Consider the following 27416-nt stretch of genomic DNA (forward strand, 5'->3'; position numbering starts at 1 on the left):
AGCAGAGCTGGAAAATGTCCTCCCCCTTTGCCTTTGTCTCAGCCTGGGGGGAAGGGAGAGACAGAGGCACGGCTTGTGAGTCCTTGTGGACATCCCTGGGAAGCCCCACCTCGATCCTGGGAGGGCCAGTCCAGGACGCTGCCCCTCCAGCCCCTTCCTCTTTGGAGGGTAGGAAATGTACAGTTCTGGAAAGGATCTGGAGGGTGGAGACATCGTTCCCATCCCTTTGCCTCTTGGGTCCAATCTCGCTCATCTGGACCTTCTCTGACAGCCGATCCTTCCCCCCAGCTCACTGTCCTCTTCTTCTGCCACCTCGTTCCCCCCTGTTTTCTCCATGCCATGCCTTCCTTGCTGATCAAACTCTTACCCTTCTTTCCACACTCTGTTTGCTGTTTACCGGCCTCCTTCGCTCCCCTCCCCCAGGCCTGCTGAGTTTTCTTTTCTTCTTGCCCGTCTTTACCTTATTTCCCCGAACGCTGACGATGTATGTGTCTAGCGGAGCCGTTGCCACTGCTGGGCTCGGAGGGATGGGATGGGATGTGGTGGGAATGTTGGTTTGATTCAGACAGCAGGAGAGGTGTTCTGTGTCCTTGGGGAAAGAAGGGAGCATTAAGGGACCACACCGGACTCATCTGCATCTCTTTCTCTCTGTGTCTCTCTCTTTCCAGACTGTCTTTTAGCCTCATCCACTTCAACTGTCTGGCTCATCCACTTCAACTGTCTGGCTCATCCCCCTCGCCCCTTCTCTTTTCGACCCCTTTCTATCCGTAATTCTCCTACCCCATTCCCAGGCGCCGCCTCCATCACTCGCTGGCTAGGGCAGGAGTTACGGGGGAAGGAGAGAGCCCTGGCGGGGGCGGCGCCGGCGCTGGGGTGGAGCTGGGGGTACGCGGGGAGCAAGGCCTGTTCCTACCCGGAGCCGCCCTCCTGGGCATCCCTCCGCGACTCCCGGCGGCCTCCACCTGCCGCGGGCCGGGGGGGCGGGGCGAGGGCGGGGCCGGGGCGGTGCCCGCGGGAGCGGAGGCGGGACCGGGGGGGACTCGGGGCTGCGGCCGCTGCAGTCGTCCTGGCCGGTGCTGGGGCGGCGGGAGAGGGGTAGAGGGCAGCGAGGTGGAAGACGGGGAGGACCCCCTGCAGGGCCAGCGAGACTCGGAGACCAGAGACCCTCCTCGAGAAATCTGAGATTCGGGGCGCCAGCGTATTTCCTTGCCCTCGCCGGGAGCGCGAGCAGGGGTTGCCCCATGGCGGGAACTCCGGGCCGCGATCCTTGGGGGACCCCTGGGATTTGTTACCTTTTTGGCCCCCTGCTCGCCGGACTGCTCTTCCCCTGGGCTGCCGCCTTCAACCTGGACGTGATGGGCGCCCTCCGCAAGGAGGGCGAGCCGGGGAGCCTCTTTGGCTTCTCGGTGGCCCTGCACCGGCAGCTGCAGCCCCGACCCCAGAGCTGGTGAGTCACCGCCCCCGCCCAGAGTCCCAGCGCCCGAGCCACAGATGCCCACCCCGCTCTTCCGCCCCATCTCTCAATCTTCCAACCGTATCAAGACTCAGGCTGCCCCCAGATACCCCACGCCCCAGCCTGAAGCCTTGTCTGCCTTGGATCTGAGACCCAGGCGATCTCGCTTTGGGGATGAGTTGGAGAGCAAGAGTCTTGGCTGGGAGCTATCCCCTGTCGCTTTTCACCCGCAACTTGCATCCTTGTTCCAGTCGCAGGGCCTGTGGCTCCCCTCCTTCTTTAGGAGGCTGAACCCCCTCAGGGAGGGAGCAGTTCGCCTCTGCTTAGGACACGTGAAGGAGAGGGCAGAGAGACTGAGGGTACCACGGGAGGGACGCAAGGTAGGCTCCAGAAATAACTTCCTGCCCGGGCATTGCCATGGGAGGGGATGCAAGCAGCAGGACTCTGGGAAGCCAGGAGAGACCTGAGCTTCTGTGGCTCAACACTACAGGGAGGCCGGGAGGGCACCTGGGAGGATTTGGCACTCTGCACTAGGTAGTTTGCAGACAGAGGGTGGCAGAAATCAGAGCCCCCAGAGTTGTAGCATCAGCAGCAGCAGTGAGAGATCTAGCGGGGATGCTGGCCAGGCTGTCCCCCTTCCTCCTCCTCAGGAACGTTCCAGCTCCAGGAATCTCAGCAGTAGGGGCGGACAGGGAGGGGTGAGGGGCAGAGGGCAATCCTGGTTATTTTCTAATCAGTTCAGGACCCGTGGGAGAAAGATAGACTCGTGTGTGGGGACTGTGACCGTCACGGTTCCTGTACTATTGGCCCCGTCTCTGTGTGCGATTTTAAAAAGACACGCAGGAAAGAGAAAGCGGCCCACCCCTTCCTGCCAGGGGACTTTTCTCTCCTCGGCCACTGCCTGAGCCACAGTCAGTGTCCATTACTGGGATCAGTGCCGTCCACTGGGACCATCTCCTCCCCTCTGCTATTGGCCTAGGGGCAGAGGGAAGGGACGAGAGCTCATTTCTCTTCCCTGGCTCAGGGACTAGGGGCTAGCTCTGATCTTCTTTTTCCATTATCTCTGTCATCAGGGAGCAGGGTCAGAGATCCCCCACACTTTGGGAGCAATGGAAAGCTACTGACTTCATCTCGTCTTCAGTCTACTATCCTCTTCCTCCATCATTTCTGTCTCCCTTCCTCCCCCCTCCCCCCATCTGCCAGAGTTCCAGAGCTGGAGGCCTTTTTAGGACATGCTGAAGTCTCTGAGCTATTTCCAGGCAAATTCTAAGTTATTTTTAATGGCTTGGTCTCTTGTCATTTCCCCTTGTCTCTGAAGGTGGCCCCTGACTCTGTCTCCCAGAGCCAAGCTGGGGGCATTCCCAGAGGGGCCTGCTCACCCCCCCCCCCCCACCCCGACCCCGCCGCCACCCTGCTCTTGCTCCAGCAGGGGATGCTCTGCTGTCTGGTGGCACGTGAGGGGTGGGATACCCTGGCTAAGTCCCTGGCTTTGGGGTTGCAGATTATTGTCCCCACCACTCTCTGATCGAAAAACCTCACCAGTTTGGATGTCTTTCAGTCTGGCCCAGGGATGAGACTTTGAAGTTCAGCCTTCTGTGGTTTCAGCCTCATTTGTTTCCATCCACTGTAACACCATCAGCAGTCCTACCAAATGCCTGTGTGTATGGTGAATCGATCTGTCACGTCTGACTCTTTGCGGCCCCATGAACTGTAGCTCACCAGATTCTCTGTCCATGAGATTTCCCGGGCAAGGATACTGGAGTGGGTTGCCATTTCCTCCTCCAGGGGATCTTCCTGACCCAGGCATCGAACCCATGTCCCTTGCATCTCTTGCGTTGGCAGACGGATTCTTTATCATTAACGTCATCTGGGAAGCCACCAGATAGAGTAATTGTGGATATTGAAAGGTGTGTTAACATATGTAAAATTCTGAGCATAGCGCAAGGCCCAGTGCGGGTGGTATGAAAGTGTCGGTACCTTTTTTGTTATATGGTGATCCACAGGGCTGGAGAATAGCTTTGTGCCTTACAGCGAGGCTGGATCCAAAGGCTTGGCCGGAGCACCCCCAGGGCTGAGCCAACCTTCCAGGCCAAGCACCCTCCCCAGAGGGCCACCCAGATTGAGAGAGTCAGAGAGGGCTGGACTTGGGTCAGAGCCTGGAGTGAATGGGAAATTAAGAGTTGCAGAGGTAGTGGGCTACTCCTTTGCCTCAACTTAGCCAGCCTCCCAAACAGTCCCTTGCTCCTAGCTGCCTTTCTCTCTACAGAGGCTGCATCTGTGGCTACTGTTTGTCCAGAGGTCTGGGATGGCTGGGGATCGTGGGATGAAGCCAAGAAAGGGTGTGTGGCTGGGGCGGAGGTGGAGGGAATGGAGAGTCTGTGTGTGGGAGATCTTGTTCCAGGCAGGATGGCCTGGTCTGTTCTCCATCAAGAGAGGGGCTGGGCATAGCTATGCACTCAGCTTCTTTTTTCCGTATGGACCCCTCCTCTTCTTTCAGCTCCCTACTTGTGACCTCCAGGGGAGATGTGAGCTTTGAACATGGACTGTTAGCCTCTCTTGGTACTTAGTTCTGCGCCGACCAACTGAGACTGTGTGTCTCTGTGAGTCTGCATGACATGTGGGTCCAGCAAAGACATCTTGATGCCTCCTATGGGGCAAATGCAAAGATGAATGAAGCAGCCTGGGTCCTCCAAGGGCTCACCGTCTCTGTGTTTACAGGTGGGGGCACCATGGACTTGTCTGGAGGTTAGCCAGGCCACCTAGTTTCTTTTTCTGCTTGGGGTACCCTCCTCTCCCCATCTCCCTCTTCCTTTTCTGAATGTGGTCAGTCATAGTCATTGGGTGGGAAAGGTATGGATATTGGAATTAACCACATGTGGGTTTGAATTCCATTGTGCCATCAATGTCTCTGAGTGAGTCTCCTCATCTGAAAGACAAGTGAAGAATCCTTCCATTGGACTGTTGTGAAGATTAAGTGAGATAATGCATGTAACATGCCTAGCCCGGTGCCTGGCACCTAGTAGGGTCATAGAGCTGAGTTCCTCACATCCCTGGCATCTAGCCTAGGACCTGATTCATACTAGGTGGTGAGTAAATATCCCTTTCTTGTCTCACCAGTGCCTGACACAGGGCTTGGCAGATGATGTGTGTGCTATGCTAAGTCATTTCGTTCGTGTCCGACTCTTGCGACCCCGTGGACTGTAGCCCGTCACGCTCCTCTGTCCATGGGATTCTCCAGGCAAGAATACTGGAGTGGGTTGCCATGCCCTCCTCTTCAGATGATAGATTCTCAATAAGTAGTTGTTAACATATGCCTGGTGTATGCTGTCTCCCCTGCTACTCCCCACCCCCCTCTGGTGACATTGGCTCTGACGCGGGATGACAGCTGCTCGGAGACGAGGCGGAGTCGTGGGAAGGGAGAGTGGCCCTGTGCCCATCAGAACTGGCACAGCGCCCCACAGATGCCTGTCTGCCACACCGCCCCGTGCCCCAGCGGGGGAGATGGAGGAAACGAGTGGGGGAGAGAGGCCTCGAGATTCGTCTTGCTGACACTTTTGAGTCTCCTTCTGTGCAGAGAGGATCCTTGTAGCCAGCTGGGTGCCCAAAACCTTGCCTCTCCTTCACTCCTGGCCTGAGGGTCTGCCTCCCGGGGGACCCAGGCAGCCTCCATTCCCAGCATAGTCCTCCCTGGGGAAGAAGCCTTGGCTGTGATCATGGAAAATTGTCCTGCCAAGAACTTTGTAGCTGGGAAAGAGTCTGAGGGGGAGGTAGGAGAGAAGGCTGGGCAGGCTGGGGTGGGGAGGAGGGGGCAAAATCGTGGGCATGGGGAGCCGCAGGAAGGATGAAAGGGGATTCAGGATGTAGGGGGCGCACAGGGCTGGGATTGGAGACAAAATGAGAAACTGGCCTCCACCTCTGTGCCAGTTCAAGTGACTGACAGAATCTTGGGCTGCAGGGTTGCCGGGTGGTGGGTTTTTGATGGATCCCCTGTAGGGAGTGAGGGAGCAGGACCCATGTCTGGCCTCTGGCTTGGCCCTGGAAGCTGGTCTCTGGGCTACCTTGCGGTGCTGTTACTTTTGCTCCCAGCATTCTTGGCATTTCTGGGAAGGTTTCAACTGAACTGGGGTTGGGGAGGAGGGCAGAGCCCGGAGGTGGAGCCAGGGAGTGGGGTTGGGGGCTAGGAAGGCTTGGTCAGGAGCAGGTGCTGGGAACAGGCGGTTTTTTCAAAGTGGCACTGTGGGCCAGGCTGCTCAGGTGGCCGTGTGTGTGTATCTGCTATTACGCGGCCCCTCACCCAGAGAGTATGTGCACATGTAATATGATGATTGCATGGCCAAGTGTATGAATTTGCCCGTGCCAGGACGCGGGAAAGCTGACTTTTGGCCCTTTGCCTTAGTCCTTCAACACTCTGCCTGGCACGGCGGACCCGGGCCTGGGCGGCTCTGGGAGGAGGGGGCGCTGGCCACTAGTTCCTGTCCCTCCTCCATCATGCAGGCTGCTGGTGGGCGCACCCCAGGCTTTGGCCCTGCCAGGGCAGCAGGCAAATCGCACTGGAGGTCTCTTCGCTTGCCCCCTGAGCCTGGAAGAGGCTGACTGCTACAGAGTGGACATCGACCGCGGAGGTGAGGGCTCTGTACGGCTGGGTGGGGGGACACGTGAGCAGGGGAGGGGAGGGCTCGGCCTCCTCTTTCCTCCCCTAATTCCCGGTGTCCTGCCACCAGCTGATGTGCAGAAGGAGAGCAAGGAGAACCAGTGGCTGGGAGTCAGTGTTCGGAGTCAGGGGCCTGGGGGCAAGATTGTTGTGAGTACCATATCTTTTTTTTGACTTTTGATATTTGCCATTTTTATAGAAAAAGAGCAGGAAATTTTGTTTTTAAAAAGAGGGAAAAACAGTTTGACTCTGTAACAGTAATATCATGGCGACGGGTACCACTTCTTGTGACGCTTTGCAAGGGTGTTGAGTGTGTGTTTGTGTGTATGTATGGTGTGTGCATACACACAGATGTGCTTACAGAACTCAGGTTGGCAGTATGAAATGATTGTCTGCTTCCGAGGACTTCTGAGAGATGTAAACAGGTGTGAGGCATGGTTCCATCCTTATAAACTTAAAAATATCTAACAGTTCATCCACCCATCCATGTGTTAAACTTACTGAGAACCTTTATTTTTTTTTCCCCTCGCTCCCCTACTGAGAACCTTTAAAGTATCAGGCATTGAACTGAGAGGACACGTAAACATAGGGAAAAGTATGGTTCATGCCTCAGAGAGCCTCCTGCATAGTTACAGAGGTTCTCATCACTGACACGCACAGACACGAAAATACAGGTCCTTTTGGGGCAGAATATGGTTAAGGCTAGGTGAGTGGCGTGGTCCCCAGTCTATACCAGTTCAAGTGAGGAGCGGAGTGAGAAGACTACTGCAGGTGGGGGTGATTTGGGTCTGGATTTCCAGAATAAGCAATAGGTGGAGAGTGGGGAGGGAGGGAATTGTTTGCAGACGAGGTGATGGCTCTCAGGAACAAGACCGAGCTGGGCATGCTGTGGATAGTCCCATCTGGCGGGATCAAGGAGGCATGAGTTCTGTGGCCGGGTCATGCTGTGGATGCCAGGGGAGAATGTGCAGCAAGGACTTCTTGCTGCCAGGGCGAAGAAGTGAGTGCAGAGAAGACAGGGATGGGGGTTATGTATTCTATATACCTGGCTAATGCTGGGCTGGGAGGTGGTGCCCAGGTGATGCTGGCGTAGGCGTGTGTGTGTGCGTGCATGCATGCGTGTGCATATGCACTCGACGCTGCATCTGCCAGATTCCTGCACGTGGGCAGCATGGCTCTGGCCCTCATGGTGGAGTGACCCCTTCTGCTGTCCTCCTGCAGACCTGTGCACACCGATACGAGTCGCGGCAGCGTGTAGACCAGATCCTGGAGACGAGGGACGTGATTGGCCGCTGCTTTGTGCTAAGCCAGGACCTGGCCATCCGAGACGAGCTGGACGGTGGGGAGTGGAAGTTCTGTGAGGGACGCCCCCAGGGACACGAACAATTCGGCTTCTGCCAGCAGGGCACGGCGGCTGCCTTCTCCCCCGACAGCCACTATCTCCTCTTTGGGGCCCCAGGAACCTATAACTGGAAGGGTGAGTCACTGTCCGGAGAGGGGAGAAGGGAACCAACATGTCCCAGCACCTCAGAGAGGGGGTTGGGGGCAGCATGAGGCCAAGCATGCCTGCGTGTTCACTGGCTCGGAGCCCCGGGGCCCCGCCACGCCTCCCACCGCGTCTCGCCGGCACGCACACGACTGGGGCCATCCATCTCCTGTCCTCCGCATGGCCGAGCGTTCTGCAACATGCTGGCATGAGCCCCCACATGCCCAGCCGGGGCCCGCATGCTCCAGCACACCAGCCCACACCTCATCACTCCCATTCCCATCTCCGCACGCTGCCGCTGGCCGGGCTGACACGTGGTGAGTGTGATGCCACATCCCGGGGTAGAGAGAGACCCCAGGCAGCTTGGACTGGGAAAGGGGTGGGGATGGTGCTGGAGAGGAGAGGAGGGGCTTCCCTGGGTGGTCTCCAGACCCCACCTGGGCACTAACCGGTCTGTCCTTGCAGGCACGGCCAGGGTGGAGCTCTGCGTGCAGGGCTCGGCGGACCTGGCACACCTGGACGACGGGCCCTACGAGGCGGGGGGGGAGAAGGAGCAGGACCCCCGCCTCATCCCGGTCCCTGCCAACAGCTACCTTGGTAGGGAGCCTTCCCCGGCCTGGAGCCGCTCTAACCCTCTGCTCCTCTCTCTCACCCCTCCCCCCGCGCCCATCCTTCTGTCTCTGTCTCCCCACTCTGTGGCCTGTGCTCTGGATGTCCCCGCCCTCGTGTCTCCCCGCCCACCCCCGCAGGGTTGCTCTTTGTGACCAACATTGATAGCTCAGACCCTGACCAGCTGGTGTATAAAACTTTGGACCCTGCTGACCGGCTCCCGGGACTGGCCGGCGACTTGGCCCTGAATAGCTACTTAGGTTTGTAAGCTCCCCTCCACGTCCCCCTGGGCCCTGGGGGCTTGGCCTGGCCTCTCTGCCTCTCCTGCCCTGCCCCCCAACACCTCCCCAGAGAAATACCGGTCGGACCCAAATTGCAGAGAAGAGCTGAGCGTGGGGGCCAGGCCCAAGGTGAAGAGGACCCAGGGGTAATAGCCTAGAGGGCTGTGAACAGGGGTCTCCCTGGAGGAAGATCCAGGTGGGCTGAGGCTGTAGTGGGAAGGAAGGAGGCTGGACCTCGGAGGGGTGGGTGGTGGGCGTGTGCGGAGAGAGGTCGAGCTGGGCTGGTAAGTCCCTCTTCTTGTCTCATCCGCATTGTTCTGCCTGGGCGATGTTTGGTGACGGCAGCTCTTCCCCATTTCCCCCTCATCTCCTGTCCATGTGGACACTTCCTCTCCCTGCCAGGAGTGGCGTGCGTGGGAGGGATGGGGGCTCCCGGGCTTGCCGAGGGGAGAGCAGTTTCGGGGAATCCTATGGGGGGCACCCTGGCCCGCTCCTGCTGCTGCCCAGCCGCCTGGGCCTCCCGGGCATCGCCTTCCTCCTTCCTCTCCAGTCCCCAAGGCTACCCCATCCCACTTCTCATGCCCAGCTGCAGGCTCCAGATGGGAGGACCCCCGGGTGTCTGGAGGGGCAGAGGAGCGGTCCAGCTGTGACGGTGCTGCCTCGGGGGGCACCTCCACCTTCAGGCTCTAACCTGCGGGGTGGGGCGGCGTGGGGGAACTTATACCCACTCTGGCTGGGAGTCTGGTGGGGGAGAGCTCAGCGGTGAGTCCCCCCCATCCAGGTTTCTCCATCGACTCTGGGAAGGGGCTGCTGCGAGCTGAGGAGCTGAGCTTCGTGGCAGGGGCCCCCCGTGCCAACCACAAGGGTGCCGTGGTCATTCTGCGCAAAGACAGCGCCAGCCGCCTGGTGCCGGAAGTGACGCTGTCCGGGGAGCGCCTCACCTCCGGCTTTGGCTACTCGCTGGCCGTGGCTGATCTCAACAATGATGGGTGAGAGGGAGGGAGGCGGGTGCAGCTGGGCAGGCTGGGGCTGCGAGGGGCCTCTGGCCTCTCCTCCCGACCTCCCTCCTGCCTCCCTGTCTCCATAGCTGGACAGACCTGGTCGTGGGTGCCCCCTACTTCTTCGAGCGCCAGGAAGAACTGGGGGGTGCCGTGTATGTGTACATGAATGAGGGGGGTCACTGGGCCGGGGTCGCCCCTCTCCGGCTCTGCGGCTCCCCTGACTCCATGTTCGGGATCAGCCTGGCAGTCCTGGGGGACCTCAATCAAGACGGCTTCCCAGGTGTGACTGGGAATGGGAAAGCCTGAGGGGCGTGGAGAGAGGGGCCGGGGAGGTAGGCGGGGAGAGGCCTCTGAGGTCAAGGGCAAGGTCCTCTGAGGACTCCGGGAGAGGAGTAACTGGGGCTCGTGTCTGAGCTTTACTATTCGCCAGCTTTGTGGCCCTGGGCAAGTACCCTTTCTGAGCTAGTGGTACCTGCCGAGAGTAGTTGAGAGATTAATGATGACCCATGCAAGGTGTCCCGGACTTAGTAGCCTCTCAGTAAAATAGAAAACAGGGTTTGGAGCTGACTGACTGCAGGACAGCTGGGTCCTGGACCTCGCGCCTCGCCACCCCTTCCTCAGGCCTGATTGCTTTTTCCCACGCCTGCAGACCTTGCTGTGGGGGCCCCCTTCGATGGGGACGGGAAGGTCTTTGTCTACCATGGGAGCAGCCTGGGGGTTGTCCCCAAGCCTTCCCAGGTGAGCGGAGGGGTTGGGGTGAGGGAATGGGGATGGTGGCAGAGGGTGGGGATGATGGCTGGGGGGCTGACGGTCTGGTCCCACAGGTGCTGGAAGGCGAGGCCGTGGGCATGAAGAGCTTTGGCTACTCGCTGTCGGGTGGCCTGGACGTGGACGGGAACCGCTACCCGGACCTGCTGGTGGGCTCCCTGGACGACACCGCTGTGCTCTTCAGGTGGGTCCCCCGCTCCCCGCCGCCCTCGCCCTCCCGAGGCCGGAGCCCCTCTGCAGAGCCAGATCTTCGGCCTTCCGCCTCTCCCAGCCTGGCGTTCTCACGTCTCCTGCGCCCTGCTCTCCCCGTTCTCCAGGGCCAGGCCCGTCCTCCACGTCTCCCACGAGGTCTCCATTCTTCCACGAGCCATCGACCTGGAGCAGCCCAACTGTGCGAGTGGCCGCTTGGTCTGGTGAGGCAGGATCTGAGGGGAGGCGGAGGGGAGCCTGCAGGGTCTAGTTCTCCCCTGTCTGCCCAGTCTGGGGCTGGGGCAGGAGTGGGCAGGGTGCGGGAGGGGCCTTGGCCTATCAACCTTACCTTTGCCCCCGCAGCATGGACCTGAGGGTCTGTTTCAGCTATATCGCATCGCCCGGCAGCTATAGCCCTACTGTGGGTGAGTGAGGCCCCTCCACGCCCACCGCATTGGGTTTCAGGGTGGGTCACTCCGGGGTGCAGAGAAGGGCCCATTGGAGCCGCCCCCACCCCAGCTCACTGGTTCCTCCTCTCCCGCCTGCCACAGCCCTGGATTACATGTTAGATGGGGACACAGACCGGAGGCTCCGGGGCCAGGTGCCCCGTGTGACCTTCCTGAGCCGTGGCCCCGATGACCCCAAGCACCAGTCCTCAGGCACCGTGTGGCTGAAACACCAGCATGACCGAGTCTGCGGAGACACCACGCTGCAGCTCCAGGTGGACGCTGACCCCTTGGGCTCTGAGGGTCCTTGTCATCGCATCATCTCTTTTTCTGGATTCCTCTCAGCTTCTTCCCTAACATACTCACACCTCAGTCTAAAGTCTCAACTTTTGGGATGGTTCCCTTTTGAGCTGACCTCTCCCTTACCTGCTGCTTTCTTGCATCTCCTGTCAAGTTCTCTTCTCCCTGGAGATGGTGATGGCAAGTCCATCTTCTTGCATGGTCCTCAAAGCCCTGAGTCCTGGCTCTTCTCCCTTCTCTAGCTTAGTTCTCCACCTCTCTCCTTCATCTCCCAGAGCCTCTTTCTAGGCTTCAGGATCTGTCCTAGGTCTGGCTGGGGCTTTGGGCGGGGCTGGGGCCTGGGAGGTGGTTCTTGCATCCATGTCTGTCTTTTCCCTCCCCAGGAGAATGTCAAAGACAAGCTTCGGGCCATCGTTGTGACCCTGTCCTATGGTCTCCAGACCCCTCGGCTCCGACGACAGGCTCCTGGTCAGGGGCTGCCCCCGGTGGCCCCCATCCTCAATGCCCACCAGCCCAGCACCCAGAGGACAGAGGTGAGCATGTGCTCTGGTTGAGCCCAGGAAAAGATGGGAGGAATAGATATCAGGGTCCCTTGCCAGTGACGCTCATTCATAGCCTGCAGAATTCTTTCCTGTGTTACCCTAGTTGTTCCACATATCTCAAGACACTGTGACAGGTGGACCCCAGATGTAAAATGGACTAGATGATCATGTGTTCCCAGTCAGGGGGGTCAGGCAGCTCTCTCAGACGCCCATGGTGCTGGGGGTCTGTTGTGTTCAAATGTGGCCTCTGAGGTCCTTAGGTCATCTCTAACCTGGTCTGCTGGAGGAGGACAGGGGAGCTCTGTGCCTGCTTCTTGTGGCCAGTCCAAAAGTGATGCTCTTCCCATCTCTTCATGTCCTAAGTCTGGGACTTGGTTACACACAAGAAAGGCCGAGGAAATGTGGCCTTTCTGTGGACTGGCCTGCTGGCCTCTCCCATGGCCCCATAATCACTTCCATCATCTTACTGATGAGGACACAGCTCCGAGTGATTAAGAGACCAGCTCAATATTACACAGCTAGCAAGCAGCAGATCTGCAAGTTGAATCCAGGTTGTTTACTCCTCTGGTCCCCCACTCCGCCACATGCTTTGATGACACATTCATTCCCTGAGAAGGACCCCTCTTCAAATCTTCCCCCAGATCCACTTCCTGAAGCAAGGCTGTGGTGAAGACAAGATCTGCCAGAGCAATCTGCAGCTGGTCCACGCCCGGTTCTGCGCCCGCGTCAGTGACACGGAGTTTCAGCCTCTGCCCATGTGAGGGGGAGAGAGGGAGCAGGTGGGGTGGGAAGGTCAAAGTTCAAAGTATGCAAGGAAGTCCCCGGGGAGGGCTTGGAGGGGCCTGAACCTGCAGAGGGGAGGGTGGAAGGCGGGGAGGGCCCGCAGACAGCTTGGAAGTTTGCAGGTCGAGGGTGGTGACAGGCCCATAGCAGCTCACCTGGCAGGGAAGAACAATCCTTCATCATATTTTTGAAATTACATAGTTCACATACACCTCACTGTTCAGTCTTCACAACCCCATGAGGTAGGAATTACTATCAGTTCCACTTGGAAGCCTAGAGAGGTTTAGTTACCTGCCCAAGGTCAGTAAGCGGTGGACCAGGGACCAGGGACCAGGAGGGTGGTTCCCTGACTCCCAGTCTTTCTTTTTCTTTCATGTATTTAAAATTTTTTATTTTATATACTGAAGTGCTAACCACTCAGTGCTTTTTTTCTTTAAATCGTATTATCTATTTTTGACTGCTCTGGGTTGTCATTGCTGCACACAGACTATTTCTAGTTGGTGAGCTGGGGGCTGCTCTCTAGATGCGGTGCGCAGGTTTCTCATCGGGGAGGCTTCTCTTGTTGCAGATCATGGGCTCTAGGGCATGCAGGCTTCCGTAGCTGAGGCTTCCGGGCTCTAGAGCACAGGCTCAATAGTTGTGGTTGACCTGCTTAGGTGCTTTACAGCATGTGGGATCTTCCCAGATCAGGGATCGAACCCATGTCTCCGGCATTGGTGGGTGGATTCTTTACCACTGAGCCACCAGGGAAGCCCCCTAAATTTTTATTTATTTGGCTGTGCTGGATCTCAGTTGCAGCAAGTGGGATCTGGTTCTCTGACCAGGGATTAAACTCAGGCCCCCTGCATTGGGAGCTTGAAGTCTTAGCTGCTGGACCATGAGGGAAGTCCCTGACTTCAGTCTTCACTCTTCAGTCTGAGGCTGGGACCGGTGTGTGTGGAGATTAGGGAGGCCCAGATGGAGGGAGAGGTTCTGAGGATGGAGGCAAATCCCACGCATTGGGGGAGGGGGCGGGACGGAGAGGCTGGGCAGGTGTTCAGGTCTTAGAGCAACTGGGATCTGGTCCTGCAGGGATGCGGATGGGATGACAGCCTTATTTGCTCTGAGTGGGCAGCCAGTCATTGGCCTGGAGCTGAAGGTCACCAATCTACCCTCGGACCCAGCCCAGCCCCAGGCTGATGGGGATGACGCTCATGAAGCCCAGCTCCTGGTCACCCTCCCCGCCGCACTGCACTACTCGGGAGTCCGGGGCCTGGACCCTGTGGTGAGCACCGGGGGCAGGGTGGCAGTGATAGCTTACAGCGAACGATGTCAGATTCGTGATCTCAATAAGATTTAGCTTTGGGACCAGGGATCAGGCTTGGTCACTCAGAGCTTTTGTGTGGCAGAAGTCTTATTACAGCGAGAAAGGACAGAGAAAGCTTCTGAGACAGACGTCAGAAGGGGGATGGGACAGACTAGCCCCCTCCCTCGTCTAATCAAGGCTTTTACGGACCCGTTCCCACAACATACATCTTAAATTAATAAGATTAGTCAGAAGGTTCTTGTTAAAAAAGAGAAAAAAGTCCTTGGACGAGGTAAATAGTTGTTATATGATCATTAGTACAGCGCTTAAGGAAAAACAGACCCTGGAGCAAGATGCATTGTTTTGTTGTGTAATCGTTAGCTCTGGGCTTAAAGAAAGTTAGACTTAAAGATTGTTGTCCTTAAACTCAGAGTTTAAGTCTTCTGTGACTAAGACAAAGCAACACTGAAAAAATAAGTTTGTCTGGTTCACCTCCTTGAGGGCCTGGATCCCTGTCTCCTCCTCCAGGGCCCTGAACTCCTTATCGACCTATCCAAGAATTAACTCTCTCAGAAGTGGGGTCTTGGGGGCTTTGGTAACCCCAGCTGACCTCTCCTTTTCTCTCCACTCCAGGAGAAGCCGCTGTGCCTGTCTGATGAGAATGCCTCCCATGTCGAGTGTGAGCTGGGGAACCCCATGAAGAGAGGCGCCCAGGTTGCCACAGCCGCCCTTACCCCTGTCTAAGCCCTGCCACCCCCCCCAAGCGCCTCCCCTTCCCAGACTCTCATCGTGTTCCACTCTTGGTCCAGGTCGCCTTCTACCTCATCCTCAGCACCTCGGGGATCACCATTGAAACCACGGAGCTGGAGGTGGAGCTGCTGCTGGCCACGTAAGGCTGGGGGCCCAGGGTGGGCGACAGTGGGGGGCATTGGCTAGAAGTCCACCTTGAAGGGGCTCTGCTGTCTGCCCGTGACCCCTTGGGGTGGTGCCTGGGCTCGCTGCCCACACCTGCCCCCACCACTCGCCAGCATCAGCGAGCAGGAGCTGCATCCAGTCTTGGCCCGCGCCCGTGTCTTCATCGAGCTGCCGCTGTCCATCACGGGGTAAGCCCCGCCCGGGTGGGCACCTCCGCTGGAGGGGTGGGCACTGCCACTCCCAGACCCGGGCCTGGGCTCTGCCTCGCTGGCCGGACCTTCCTGACCCTCCGTCAAGCCCCAGCGCTCCGCAGCCCCTGTTTTGACCCCTCCTCGCCAGGGCGGCCGTTCCCCAGCAGCTCTTCTTCTCCGGCGTGGTGCGGGGCGAGAGCGCGATGCGGTCCGAGCGGGACGTGGGCAGCAAGGTCAAGTACGAGGTCACGGTGAGTGTCTCGGTGAGGTCTCTCCCTTCTTGGCACTGAAGAGATGCTGAGACTGTTCCGGGGTCTGTGGCTCTCCTCCCGTCCGGCGCCTGCTGGTCCAGCAAGCCCGAGGCCTCCCCTAGCTCCTGGGCCGTGGCTGCGGGCAGGCCTTTGTGTCGCAGCCTGAGGTGACCACTTCCTGCTCACTCCTGACCAAGCGTCTCGTCTCACCGTGAGAGCAGAGGGCCATCTTCCGGGGGATGGCGCCATGCGGGGAGGGCTAGTGCCTCCTCCAAGGACCCGGCCCTGCTAGCTCCGGGCCTCCGCACACCTCCCAGGGACATCTCCAGGTTTTCCCAGATTTGGGGTGGGTGGGGAGTGGTGCGTGATCCAGGATCCTGAGTCTTTGTGGAAGGTATGCTTCTGAGCCTTCCCTGCAGCCTTGTCCCTCCATCTCATGGGTTTAGAACCCACCCTTGGATTCTCTTGATGTCAAAATTTCCAGCTCCCAGTGGACCCTCCACCATTCTCTGCTTGTCTGTCCATTAGAATTCAAAGTTCTAAGTATTAGGATTATGTCATTCTGTCCTTTGAACTGTTCCATATACCTGTCTAGAATTTAGTGAAATGTTAGATTAGAATAAAAATTTGCATTTACTTACATAAGTACATTCAGAATCTTATGTAATTCTGAAGCAAAACTTCAGAATTATGTTTTGCTTCCGTGTAAGGACAAGGAGATTCTACTACTTTCTAAGGAAATTTTAGGTGCTTAAAATATTTAAAGCAGGAATCCTAAACAATTTTAGATTGAATTTACCATGAGTCCACTAAACCATGTATAAAACATTTTGGGTTTGTGGGTATGGAAATATTTAGGGGAAAGTATATAAAAACTGTGTTTCCTTAGTGGCTCAGCTGGTAAAGAATCCTCCTAAAAAAAAAAAAAAAAAAAAAAAGAATCCTCCTGCAATGAGGAGACCTGGGTTCGATCCCTGGGTTGGGAAGATTCCCCGGAGAAGGGAAAGGCTACTCACTCCAGTATTCTGGCCTAGAGAATTCCATGGGCTGTATAGTCCATGGAGTCTCAAAGAGTCGGATACCACTGAGCAACTTTCACTTTCACATGAAAACTGTGATCCAGGGTTTTCTAGGAGACTTCATGTTTAAGTACTTCAAGAGCATTTCAAGTCTCTACTGATCTGTGAACTCATGTTATTAAAGAATCACATTATATGAGAGTGTCCTTATTGATTTATTCACGATTTTTTCTATATATTGTTTTATAAGGCAGCTATTTTCAAGCATTTTTAGGGTGTTCTACATTTTATATCATTTTCTAATAAAATGTATATATGTTTAGTTCCTCAGTCATGTCCGACTCTTTGTGACCCCATGGATTATAGCCCTCCAGGCTCCTCTCTCCATGGGGATTCTCCAGGCAAGAATATAGGAGTGGGTTGCCGTGCCCTCCTCCAGGGGATCTTCCCAACCCAGAGACTGAACCCAGGTCTCCTTCATTGCAGGTGGATTCTTTACCATCTGAGCCATCAGGGAAGCCCAAACATGTATATATCTAACATAAATGAAAATTTTATAGAACACTCCTTCCTTACTGCATGTGATAAAACCAGGTGTTATTTTATTTTATTCTATTAATTTTTTTTCAAATGCTGATTGCAACCCATTAAATTGATTCCGCTAAATAATAAACTGCTAGTGGGTTGCAGTTTAGGAATCAGAGATCAAGTAAAGTTACACAATGCTCTGGACGCCCTTGCCCTCCAGGTTACCAACCTGAAATCTTCAGGGAAAGGTTAAATAGTCATGTCTGCGTCACTTCCAGTCTTCACAATCACACAGAAGTGAAGTCAGTGGAGCAGTAAACAAAGAATATTCTTCCTCACTTGGTAATCCAACTGGCTTATAGTGGGATTTTAGTCTTAGATATTCTTAGAGGTGCGTGAAAATTGTAAGGCCATGTCATTACAAAATGATATAAAATGTATTGCCTTTTCTACAGTATCAAGGGACTTCCCTGTAGCTCAGATGGTAGAGAATCTGCCTGTGATGCAGGAGACCCCAGTTCGATCCCTGGGTCAGGAAGATCCTCTGGAGAAGGAAATGGCAATCCACTCTGGTATCCTTGCCTGGAGAATCCCTTGGACGGAGGAGCCTGGCAGGCTGCAGTCCGTGGGGTCTCAGAGAGTCGGACACGACTGAGCGATGAACTATGCTACTTCACACTCTTGTGCCCACAGGTTTCCAACCAAGGCCAGTCGCTCAACACCCTGGGCTCGGCCTTCCTCAACGTCATGTGGCCGCACGAGGTTGCCAACGGGAAGTGGCTGCTGTACCCCATGCGGGTGGAGCTGGAGGGCGGGCAGGGGCCCGGGCAGAGGGGGCTCTGCTCCCCCAGGCCCAACATCCTCCAACTGGTGAGGCTCAGGCGAGGGGGGGGGGCCGCTGGAGCAGGGTGGGGGCGTGGAGGTGGGGGGCGTGGGGTTCAGACTCTGCGAAGGCTGCCGTGGGGCGGGGGGCCTGTGGGGGAAGCTGCTGGGGAAGAGGTGCCATCTCTTCTTGCTGCGTTTGGAGGGACCCTCACTGGGCGCCCCCCCCCCCCCCCCCGCCTCAGGATGTGGACAGCAGGGACAGGAGGAGGCGGGAGCTGGGGCCGCCAGAGTCGCAGCAGCCTCGAGAGCAGCCGGAGCCCAGCACGTCCTGGTGGCCTGTGTCCTCCGCCGAGAAGAAGAAGAACTTCACTCTGGTGAGGGCAGGGCCCACGCGGTCCCGCCGGGACAGTGGGTGGGGGAGGTGGCATGACAGACGTGGGGGCAAGGGGAGCGCGTGGAGCTTCAGGGTGCGGGCAGCCTGTGACGAGCGGTGATGGCCAGGCCCCTGGGGCAAGCTGCCTGGACGCGTCACACCTGGGGGGGCAGCTGCCGCCGCCCCAGCTTCCCCAGCGCCCACCAAGTGTTCACTCCAGACCAGGGCGCTTAGCTACAGCTAGTTCCCTGTGCCTTCCTATGGAAGGTCACATTTTAGAGGGGCTGGGGTGGTTTTAGCCACCTCTGAGGTCTCTTTGTAGTTCTTTTGAATTCTTTTAGGACAAAAAGTCAGTTTGCATAAGGAAATTTGACATGGTTTTCACCATGTTAAACATACCATGTCAAAAAGGTTTTTAGAAGTTCTAGTAATTAACTTGATAGGGTATTTATGTGATTCATAGGTTTTTCCTTTTCAAGCAGTTTGGCCTCCCCTTTTGCTACCTGTTTCATGTGCTTACGTTACCGAATGGACTCACTGAGCAGGTTAGCACAGGCTCTGTGCTGTCCGTTCTAGGATGGCGCTGGCTGTGAGAGTTAGGGGGGCGCGGGGAACAGACCAGGGTGGTGCTTGGCTTGGTGGCAGAGAGGTGACTCCTACATACAGAAGGATGTGCAAAAGAGGCAAAAACAAAGGTGACTCCTACACATGGAAGGATGTGCAACAGAGGCAGAAACAGGCAAAGAGACCTTTGCAGGGGGAGGGCAGCAGTTGGGCAACTCTGGTGGTGTGTCTGGGAGAAAGTTCCCCTGCCACAGTCCATCCTTCCTGGGGGCCCCTAGCTTCCCTGGCCCGCTTGAAAGCGTGGCCAGAAGCTTCACAAGGATAGAATGTGTGTGCTTAGTCGTTCAGTCATGTCCGACTGCTTGTGACCACATGGACGATAGCCCGCCAGACTCCTCTGTCCATGGGATTTTCCAGGCAAGAATACTGGAGTGGGTTGCCATTCCCTTCTCCAAGGGATCTTCCAGACCCAGCGACTGAACTCAAGTCTCCTGCGTTGCAGTGGCTTCTATTGTCTGAGCCACCAAGGAAGGCCCCAGGGGCAGCGTGAGCTCCTGTGATTGCTGTTTCCTTGTTACGTGGGTGGTCCTGCTTTCTCCAGCTGACTGATTTCTACTGAAAGGCCACCTTTGATCTTTTTTCTGGTTGTGCCCTGTGGCGTGTGAGATGTTAGTTTCCCAACCAGGGATCCAACCCATGTCCCCTGCCTTGGAAGCATGGAGTCTTAACCACTGGGCCACCAGGGAAGTCCCAAGGCCACCCTTCTTGATAAGTACTCTGAAACGGGGGCTTCCCTGGCAGTCCAGGCATTCTTTGCCTTCCAATGCAGAAGGTGCGGGTTCAGTCACTGGTCGAGGAGCTAAGATCCCATATGCCTCTTGGCCAAAAAACCGAAATATAAAGCAGAAACAGTATTGTAACAAATTCACTGAAGACTTCAAAAGTGGTCCACATCAAGAAAAAAAAAAATCTTAAAAAAACATTTTGAAATGGATTCTTTTACTTAAAGTGACTTTTAGACAAATTGACAAAGGATTCTTGACTTACTCTACAGTGGCAAAATAAGGGATGACGCAGAGAATTCAAACACTCTCGAAGCCATTCTTCTGTATGGGAAGTGTGATGAATAGAACATTAGTTTTTGGGCAGATGGTCCGTTAGGTGAGATTGGACCAAATGGATTTAGGTCAGACCTGGAAGGAGCAGTGGCTCAGTCCCCTGTCCCCTGAGCAGCTCCTGGGGCAGCCACGTCTTCCTTCAGTGAGTTTGGGCCTTGCAGAGGAGTGCGGCTTTGCCCATTCTGGACCTGGGTTCAAGTGTCTGCTCCACCAGCCTTGCTAGCTGTGTGGCCTGAGACTGGCCACTGGATTCTTTAAACTTTAATTTCCTAGTTTGAAAAATGGGGATGATAATAATCTGTACCTTGCAGGACAGTTGTGAGTTTAAATGAGGTAAGTACCTTGCAGATAGTAGGTGCTCAATAAATGAGGTCATCGTTAGGTAGCATGTGCATCTCCTGGTGAAGCTACTCTGCCTGCCCACTGTTGTCAAGAGATCTCCTCCCTGCTCCCCATGCATTTCAAAGCCAAATAGCCCAGATTTGGGGTAGGCCGCTATTCTAGACCACAGGGCTAGTTTGGGAAGACTTCTTGGAGGAGGAGAGTTTAAAGTCAGGAAAGGAAAACAAGAAAGATTCTGAAGAGCTGGGGAAAAGGGGGCTCCTAGAGGAATGGAGGGGAGGCTCTGAGCAGAGGTGTCTGTGTGACCACATTCGTGAGGGTTACTGGGCCCTGGGCAGCCTGGCGGGGCGGGGCCAAGCAGCTCAGAGCCCTGCCTGTCCCGTCCCCAGGACTGCGCCCGGGGCACCGCCAACTGCGTGGTGTTCAGCTGCCCTCTCTACAGCTTTGACCGCGCGGCCGTGCTGCACGTCTGGGGCCGCCTCTGGAACAGCACCTTCCTGGAGGTGAGGACACAGCTGGGCTTCTCTTCCCCAGTAGCCCATCTGGGACCCACGTTTCCTTCTCCTTCCTCCCGGTCCAGAGGCAGCATGCTGTCAACCCGAGACAGGCAGAAACACCCTCTGTGTTGGGCGCCATTCCATTTACAGCTTCAGGAGCTGGGGGGAGGTGGAGGCATGGGGCATTAGGAGGAGGTTCTCCCCCGCTGCTCCCTTAGGAGTACTCCGCTGTGAAGTCCCTGGAAGTGATTGTTCGAGCCAACATCACCGTGAAGTCCTCCATCAAGAACTTGCTGCTCAGAGACGCTTCCACGGTGGTGAGCTGCCTGGCTCAGGCTCCTGGGGAGGTGCGGCCAGGGTAGCTCGTCTCTCCAGTTGCTCCAGCCTTTGCGCCCTTCGCCCCTCGCGCCCAGATCCCGGTGATGGTGTACCTGGATCCCGCAGCTGTGCTGGCCGAAGGCGTCCCCTGGTGGGTCATCCTCTTGGCTGTACTAGCCGGGCTGCTGGTGTTGGCGCTGCTGGTGCTGCTCATGTGGAAGGTGAGGCTTGGGGAGGCTGGTGCCGGTGGTGGGGCTCGCCGTCAGGCTGTGGTTCTCACACTCGCCGGCCTATTTATTCAGCAAATCTGTGCTGAGCACTTACCCGCAACATCTCTATCAGGCCCTGGGTGTTTCGGGGATAAGTCAGATGTAGGTCTTGTACTCAGGGCTTTTGTCGTCTAGCCGGGGAGGGGAGCCTTGTCATCCAGGAGTGAACTAGGTCAAGAGAGCGCAGTGGGAATTCAGGGGAGGGAAAGCTTGAGAGCAGGTGGCCCGGGAAGGGCCTTAGAAGGTGGAGTAGTAGGATCCGGATGTGGGGAATGGAATGTGGGTCTGGGCCTTTCAGAAGCACCATGGGAGGGGAAAGTCATGGAGGCAGGGAAGTGTGGTCTGATTTAACTAGAGCATGTTGGCTAAGGCTGGGAAGAAAGCCAACCAGGGTGGAGAACTGCCTCCAGGGAACTGTCTCCAGGACTGAACTCCGAGCCGCCACATACCAGGGTCTACGCGGAACCATTCTCACACACAGAGTGTAGCCAGAATCATGTGTGCATCCAGGGCTCCACATAAGAGTACACACATGTATATGTCAGTACCGAGAATCACGTCCATCATCAGCGGCCATGCCCCGAACCACATGCCACATCTGAGCCACGTGGAACCGCACATGCCCGGGGGGCCCTCCGGAGAGCTGCCCCCCTCCCCAGGACCAATCACAGGCCAGGCACAGACTCTGGCAAATGTGTATCATCAGGCCTCTGGGCATCCAGACTGTTGGGAACCTTGCCATTCTTAAGGGAGATTGAGGCCTTTGAAAAACTGGGTCCAAGGTCTCTGCTGCCCACTTCCCACTGAAGTGGGATAGAGCAGAGATAGGGGCCCCTGTCCTTCCTTGGCCTCCCCATCCTCCACCTCCTCTGCCCCCTCCTCCCTACATCCCAGTGTGGCTTCTTCCGTCGGAGCAGCCAGAGCTCATCTTTTCCCACCAACTATCACCGGGCCCGGCTGGCTGTGCAGCCCTCAGCTGTGGAAGCTGGGGGTCCAGGGACTGTGGGGTAATTGTTGGGTGTGAGCATGTGTGTGTCCAGGTTTGTATGTGTTGGGGAGTATGTATGTGAATGCATCCCCACAGCATTTAGGAATATGCAAAGCGAAGAAAGGAGATTGCATGAGGGTGGTGTGAGTTCCAGGAACTGGGGTGGGAGGTGACTGTCAGGGTGAGGTTATAAGGGTGAGCATAACCCAGCCCGGGGCATGTGCAAAGGCTGGGTGGGCTCCTGGAGTGTGAGCATGTGGGGAGTGCTGGGAGGTGCCCTGCATGCCTTTTTTGTGGGCATGAGAGTGCAGAGACAGTGCAAGGAGATGCCATGCAGTCCAGCATGTCAGAGTCCTGGGACGTCTTGAGTGTGAGTGTGCAAGGGGCACCCTTCCATCTTGGTATGTAAGGACCAGCATGCTCATGATTGAGGGAGGGGCCACCCTCAGGGGGATGCTGCCCAGTAGGCAGGTATTGTGTGTATGAGGCTCGAGAAGAATCATTCTGGAATTTGCAGGGGTCTAGGAAGCCATATTTTCCCTTAGATCTTGTTTGTGTTCTCAGGGATGCTGTTGCGTCTCTTAAAAAGCTTAGGGGTGTCAAAATCTTTGGGGCAGCGGTCCTGAAGTTCTCCCTTCAACCCCTCTTTCAGGAGCCAAGGGGGATGTCCTTGGTCCTGCAGCTCAGGCCCCTCCTGCCTTTCTCCTGCTGTGCATGAGAGCCGGGGGAACCCAGCGTTGATGGAGGCGCCTGTGCGGGCTGCTTCTGGCACAGGCTGCCGTTGGTTCTTTCTGTCCCAGGGATGGTGGGACAGCACCTGGGCTGTGCCGGGCCTGTGCTCCAGGGACCCCAGCCCCGCAGGCTCCTCATGCCTGGCCTGTTATTCTTCCAGATGGGATTCTTCAAGCGAGCGCGGTACCCCGAAGCCACCGTACCCCAGTACCATGCGGTGAAGATCCCGCGGGAAGACCGGCAGCAGTTCAAGGAGGAGAAGACGGGCACCATCCTGAGGAACAACTGGGGCAGCCCCCGGCGGGAGGGCCCGGACGCCCACCCCATCCTGGCTGGGGATGGGCACCCGGAGCTGGGCTCTGAGGGGCACCCGGTGCCAGGCACAGCCTAGCCTTCTCCACCCTGGCCCGGCCTATGGGCCCCTTGCACCCCTTCCCCAGTGCTCCTGGGGATGACAAGGGTAGGCTGGGTTGCTGGTGTCCCATCCAGATTTGGCAGGATCTCTTTCCTCTGGGGCACAGATCTCTGCCTGCCGTGAGGACCAGCTTCCCAGCCAAACTTCCCCTTATGATGCTGTGAGATGAGAGGGGTAAATCAGGGAAGGGTGGTGGGGAGGGTGAGAAGGGCAGCGGTGTCCTGATTCAAAAGTGGGGAGAAGGGACCCTAGTCCCTCCCTCTCCCACTCAGTCTGTATAATGGGACCCCAAGGACCTGTCTCCCGAAAGTGCCTTAAGCCCAGAGGGTGGGGAGGAGGTTACGTTGCTGACTCAGGGGCTCTTCCCTCCCTAGCTTCCCCTCTTCTCTGACCTTAGTTTGCTGCATCAATGTAGTGGATTTTGTCTATTTATTGAAAAATATTTGAGGACAAAACCTCTGTCTTTTTTGCTGAATCCTGCTTCCTCATGCACAGGGTCTCCAGAGAGGCCGGTTCTCTCTGCATCCCCACAGCTCAGGTGGTGGTGGGAGGGGGCGCAGGGGCCTGGCAGGGACTTTGGTGACTTTTGTGGTCACATCCAGGGGGCACTTGGGTGTGGTCTTAGAAGCAGGGAAGGGGGAACATGGGGAAGGGATGGGGAGGTGTCCTGAGGGTGGGTGGGAAAAAATTGGGAGACCCAGTGCATGACTTTGCAGTTGAGGAGACGACAGGGTTTGATTCTCTTCTCCCTGTGGTCAGGATGGGAATAGAGCTTTTTCACTGCAGAAGGGAGGGTTGAAGTTAGATGTTCCCCCGGCAGACATGGGGGGAGGAGGGATGGGGTGGCGGGGGACGGTTTCTGTCTGCCTGGATCCCTCTTAGGAGAAGGGAGACTTGGGTGGGTGGGATCGTCTGACTGACCGACCGGAGGCAGGATTTGGGGAAGGCTTATTTCACCGCCTTTCCCATGATGTGGGGCCCTACAGGTAACCACTTGATGGGAGGAGGGTGTTGTTCCACTTGGAGTTCAGAGAACTGGGCGTCCTCCAGGTCTCTCCAGGTCTCTCTGGTGAGGTGGCAGCCGTCCCCAATGTGCCTCCAGGTGGGCTGTAAAACTTGTTGCCACAGGAAGGCCCAGCTTCCACGCGGCTCTGCCACGTGCTCCCAGAAAAAGAGCACTCCTCCCTGTAAGAGAAGAGAGCGCGTCACCCACCTGCTCCACTTCCTTCCTCTGACCTCACACCATCCGCTGACCTAGCCCGATCAGAGCCTCCTGGTGGAGTGGGAGGTGCCAGTCTGCAAGTTTAGGGGGCAGAGAGCATCCTGCTCTTGACTTTCTCTGCATCCCCTGACTCCTTCCCATCCACTCAAAGCCAGTGTGAAAAGCCTCCGGTGACCCAGGGGGTTGCTGGTGAGAGATCTTTGAACAATGACCAGAAGGACAGCTTAGCTGTGGGCAGACAGATGGGGAGGTGGAGAACCAGGGGCACAGACCTTATTGCGTACAAAGATGCTCCCCCAGAGCCCTCCCAGAGACCCAGATGCCTGTGTTCCAGACATCTCAGCCAGCATCCCAGGGACACCTTGCACTTGGGCTCCTTATTAAGCGAGAGCTCCTCCAGCTCTTCCCTCCTCACTGCACCCTCCCTCGGTGATCTCATGCACCCCTATGCTTGGAATTTACCAGCTACAAACTGGTGACTTCCAAATCTAAATCTCCAGGCTACATCCTTTGCTGATCTACAGATCTAGACATCCAGCTGCCTCTGTGTCTCTCGCCTGGCTGTCTCCATAGCACCTCAGACCTCACAAGTCCAGAACAGGTTTCTCCTTTCTTGCAAACGCACTTCCGTCTACCCTCCTTCACTCCCTCCACTAGTCGTTTATGCCAGAAACCTGGAAACCATCCTGAACTCCTTTCTCTCCACGTCCAGTTCCCAATCTTATGGATTCTGTGTGTTAGTTGCTCTGTCGTGTCCGACTCTTTGTGGCCTCATGGACTGAAGCCCGCCAGGCTCCTCTGTCTATGGAATTCTCCAGGCAAGAATACCTGGGTGGTAGCCATTCCCTTCTCCAGGGGGTCTTCCTGACTCAGAGATCGAACTCGGATCTTCTGGTAGGTAGATTCTTTACCATCTGAGCCACCACAGGAGTCCCGTTATGGATTCCGCTTCTAACATCTTTACCTAGAACACGCTTTTGTTTCCCACACTCTCTCCACCACCTGCCTAACCCCTCAGGTCTCCATTTAAACGCCACGTCCCTGGATGTCCTCCACTCATCTCCCCCCACTTTGTTTGGTGGCTCTGCTGTGTGCTTCCACAGCACCCTATCCTGCCCAGCCGGGCCCTGGTCACATCTCCTGATCAAAAGCAGCTGGGGATGGGTGACTCATGCCCTAGTACAGGAGATACCCCATCCTGGGTGCCCTGGACACTGGGGCGGCCGATGCTACATTGCGGCTCACGCCCAGATCCTTCCCTTTCTGCTCACCGGCCTCAGAACTCTCCGGACTTCCTGCAGGACCCTCTTTGGACTCTGCACGGAGCACAGCACCAAGGTGCTGACCACCACGTCCATGGAGCCGTCAGCCAGCTGGCTCATGTCCTCTCCGAAAGCCACTACAAACCGTTCATACTCGAGATGCCTGTTCTCGGCCATGCTCCTTGTCAGGAACTTCTCGAAGTGAGGATTGGGGTCCAGGCAGGTGACCTTGCAGCCAGTGGGGTAGAACTGGAAGTTGGCACCGGTGCCACTGCCCAGCTCCAGCAGGGCCACCTTCCCCGAGGCACCTGCCAGCCCCTTGATCTGGCTGAAGAGTTCCCGTTTCTTGCTCTCCATCACTCGGTTGCTCTTGACCGCCAGCACGGCCATCAGGTAGGGGAAATAGGTCTTGCACAGGGGCTCCCACAAACCCAGTAGAGCCATGAGGTGCAGGGGGAGGGTCAGGAGAAACACCAGCAGCTGCAGGAGTCGGACCAGGGCGTCCATGGCAGCCTGGCCCCGAGTGGCGTTTCCGTGGGGAGACTGGCCGGTCTCTGCTCAGCTGCTGCTGACCTGCGCGCGAGTCTCCTTTCACCTTGCAAGAGGACTTTGCTCCCTGTTTCCTAATTGGCAGTTTCCTCTCTGCTGGGGTGCAGTGGATGTTTGAATTCCTCCAGAGAGCAGCAATCCCAAAGTCCCACAGGCTCTTTAACAAATTTTATTACATAGGGGCATAATAAAGTGGGGGAAGAGGGGGCGAAGAAACAGGTGATGTCGGTGTGTCCTGAGTTCTGGAACGCTCTGCCGGGTTGAAGAGGTTGGTGTGTGTGGTCATCTCAGAGGGATGCGGGGAGGGGGAAGGGAGCTCCATCTCAGATCACAGCTTCAGGGGGACAAATGCCAAGGCAAGCTGACTCATAGGCACGTCCTGGCCTCAGGTTCTGCTCAGTTTATGTAAGCTGGGGATTCTGGTTGAGTGCCCCTGGAACACCCCCAGGGCTTTGTAAACTAACATGCCTCTGCCCCAGATAGAAGCACAGAAACGAAAGTGTCTTAACTTTGGGAGGAGGGCCGTGGCGGGGGTCACAAAACTTCTCTGCTGGGCTCTGGCCCAGGGGCTGTCCCAGCTCCAGCCCTGTGTAAGAGACACTTTCCTGAAATAGTTCAGCCCTGCTGGACTCAGGAGTTGTCCCCAGACCTTTCCCCTGAGCGCCCCCGCTGGACCGGGCAGTGGACTTTGACAGAGCCCCTGCCCCAGCCAGGGACCTTGTTTAAACTCATCCTCCCCCGGAGGCTGTCACTGGCCCTGGAAAAGGCTGTTTGTGAGATTTCAGGTGATTGCAATTTCTCTTGCATAGTGCCCATGCACAGGGGCAAAGGAAGTTTTCATTTAGAGAAAAGAAAATCGACAGCTTTTGATAATCAGCAAAACTGATTTGTGGTATTCTATTTTATGGAAAATAGTTGAGTGGCATTCCATTTTACAGGTTTACCACAAATTATTTATCCACTCAGTTGCTGATGAACATTTGGGTTGTGTCCAGTTTTTGTCTATTATGAACAGAACTGCTGTGAACATTTTTGTACATGTCTTTGTGTGGATATATGCTCACATTTCCCGTGTGTAAATACCTGCATGTGGAATGGCTATGTATTCATTTACTTAAAATGTGTAGTTATTCTTGGACATGAACTTGGGCAAACTCTGGGAGCTGGTGAGGGACAGGGAAGCCTGGCGTGCCGTAATCCTGGGGTCGTCAAGAGTTGGGCTGAAGAGTTGGTGACTGAACAAC

The 27416-nt window shown here is 56.3% G+C and overlaps 2 protein-coding genes across 3 annotated transcripts; one reads left to right on the top strand and one right to left on the bottom strand.

Moving 5' to 3' along the window:
• Positions 1–1071: 1071 nt before the first annotated feature.
• Positions 1072–23647, top strand: ITGA7 (integrin subunit alpha 7). 2 transcript variants are annotated; one of them, XM_061132854.1, is made up of 26 exons: positions 1072–1447; positions 5948–6075; positions 6175–6254; positions 7326–7581; positions 8056–8187; positions 8340–8459; positions 9262–9469; positions 9568–9761; positions 10131–10219; positions 10306–10433; positions 10567–10662; positions 10802–10863; positions 10990–11159; positions 11568–11717; positions 12368–12483; positions 13581–13773; positions 14428–14508; positions 14604–14683; positions 14823–14897; positions 15049–15151; positions 17392–17568; positions 17766–17897; positions 20310–20423; positions 20636–20734; positions 20831–20956; positions 22885–23647. In XM_061132854.1, exons 1-26 carry the CDS (start codon positions 1242–1244, stop codon positions 23113–23115), a joined length of 3546 nt encoding a protein of 1181 aa, XP_060988837.1. In that variant the 5' UTR covers positions 1072–1241; the 3' UTR covers positions 23116–23647. The 2 variants fall into 2 exon arrangements, with proteins under 2 accessions (XP_060988837.1, XP_060988842.1); XM_061132859.1 differs by lacking the exon at positions 8340–8459 and having other exon boundaries at positions 22885–23646.
• Positions 23648–24080: 433 nt separating this feature from the next.
• Positions 24081–26397, bottom strand: TMT1B (thiol methyltransferase 1B). Its single transcript, XM_061123541.1, has one exon. The coding sequence runs from the start codon at positions 26128–26130 to the stop codon at positions 25603–25605; it is 528 nt and encodes a 175-aa protein (XP_060979524.1). The 5' UTR covers positions 26131–26397; the 3' UTR covers positions 24081–25602.
• Positions 26398–27416: the final 1019 nt, after the last annotated feature.

Source organism: Dama dama, chromosome 3 (assembly GCF_033118175.1).
Source record: "Dama dama isolate Ldn47 chromosome 3, ASM3311817v1, whole genome shotgun sequence".
NCBI lineage: Eukaryota > Metazoa > Chordata > Mammalia > Artiodactyla > Cervidae > Dama > Dama dama.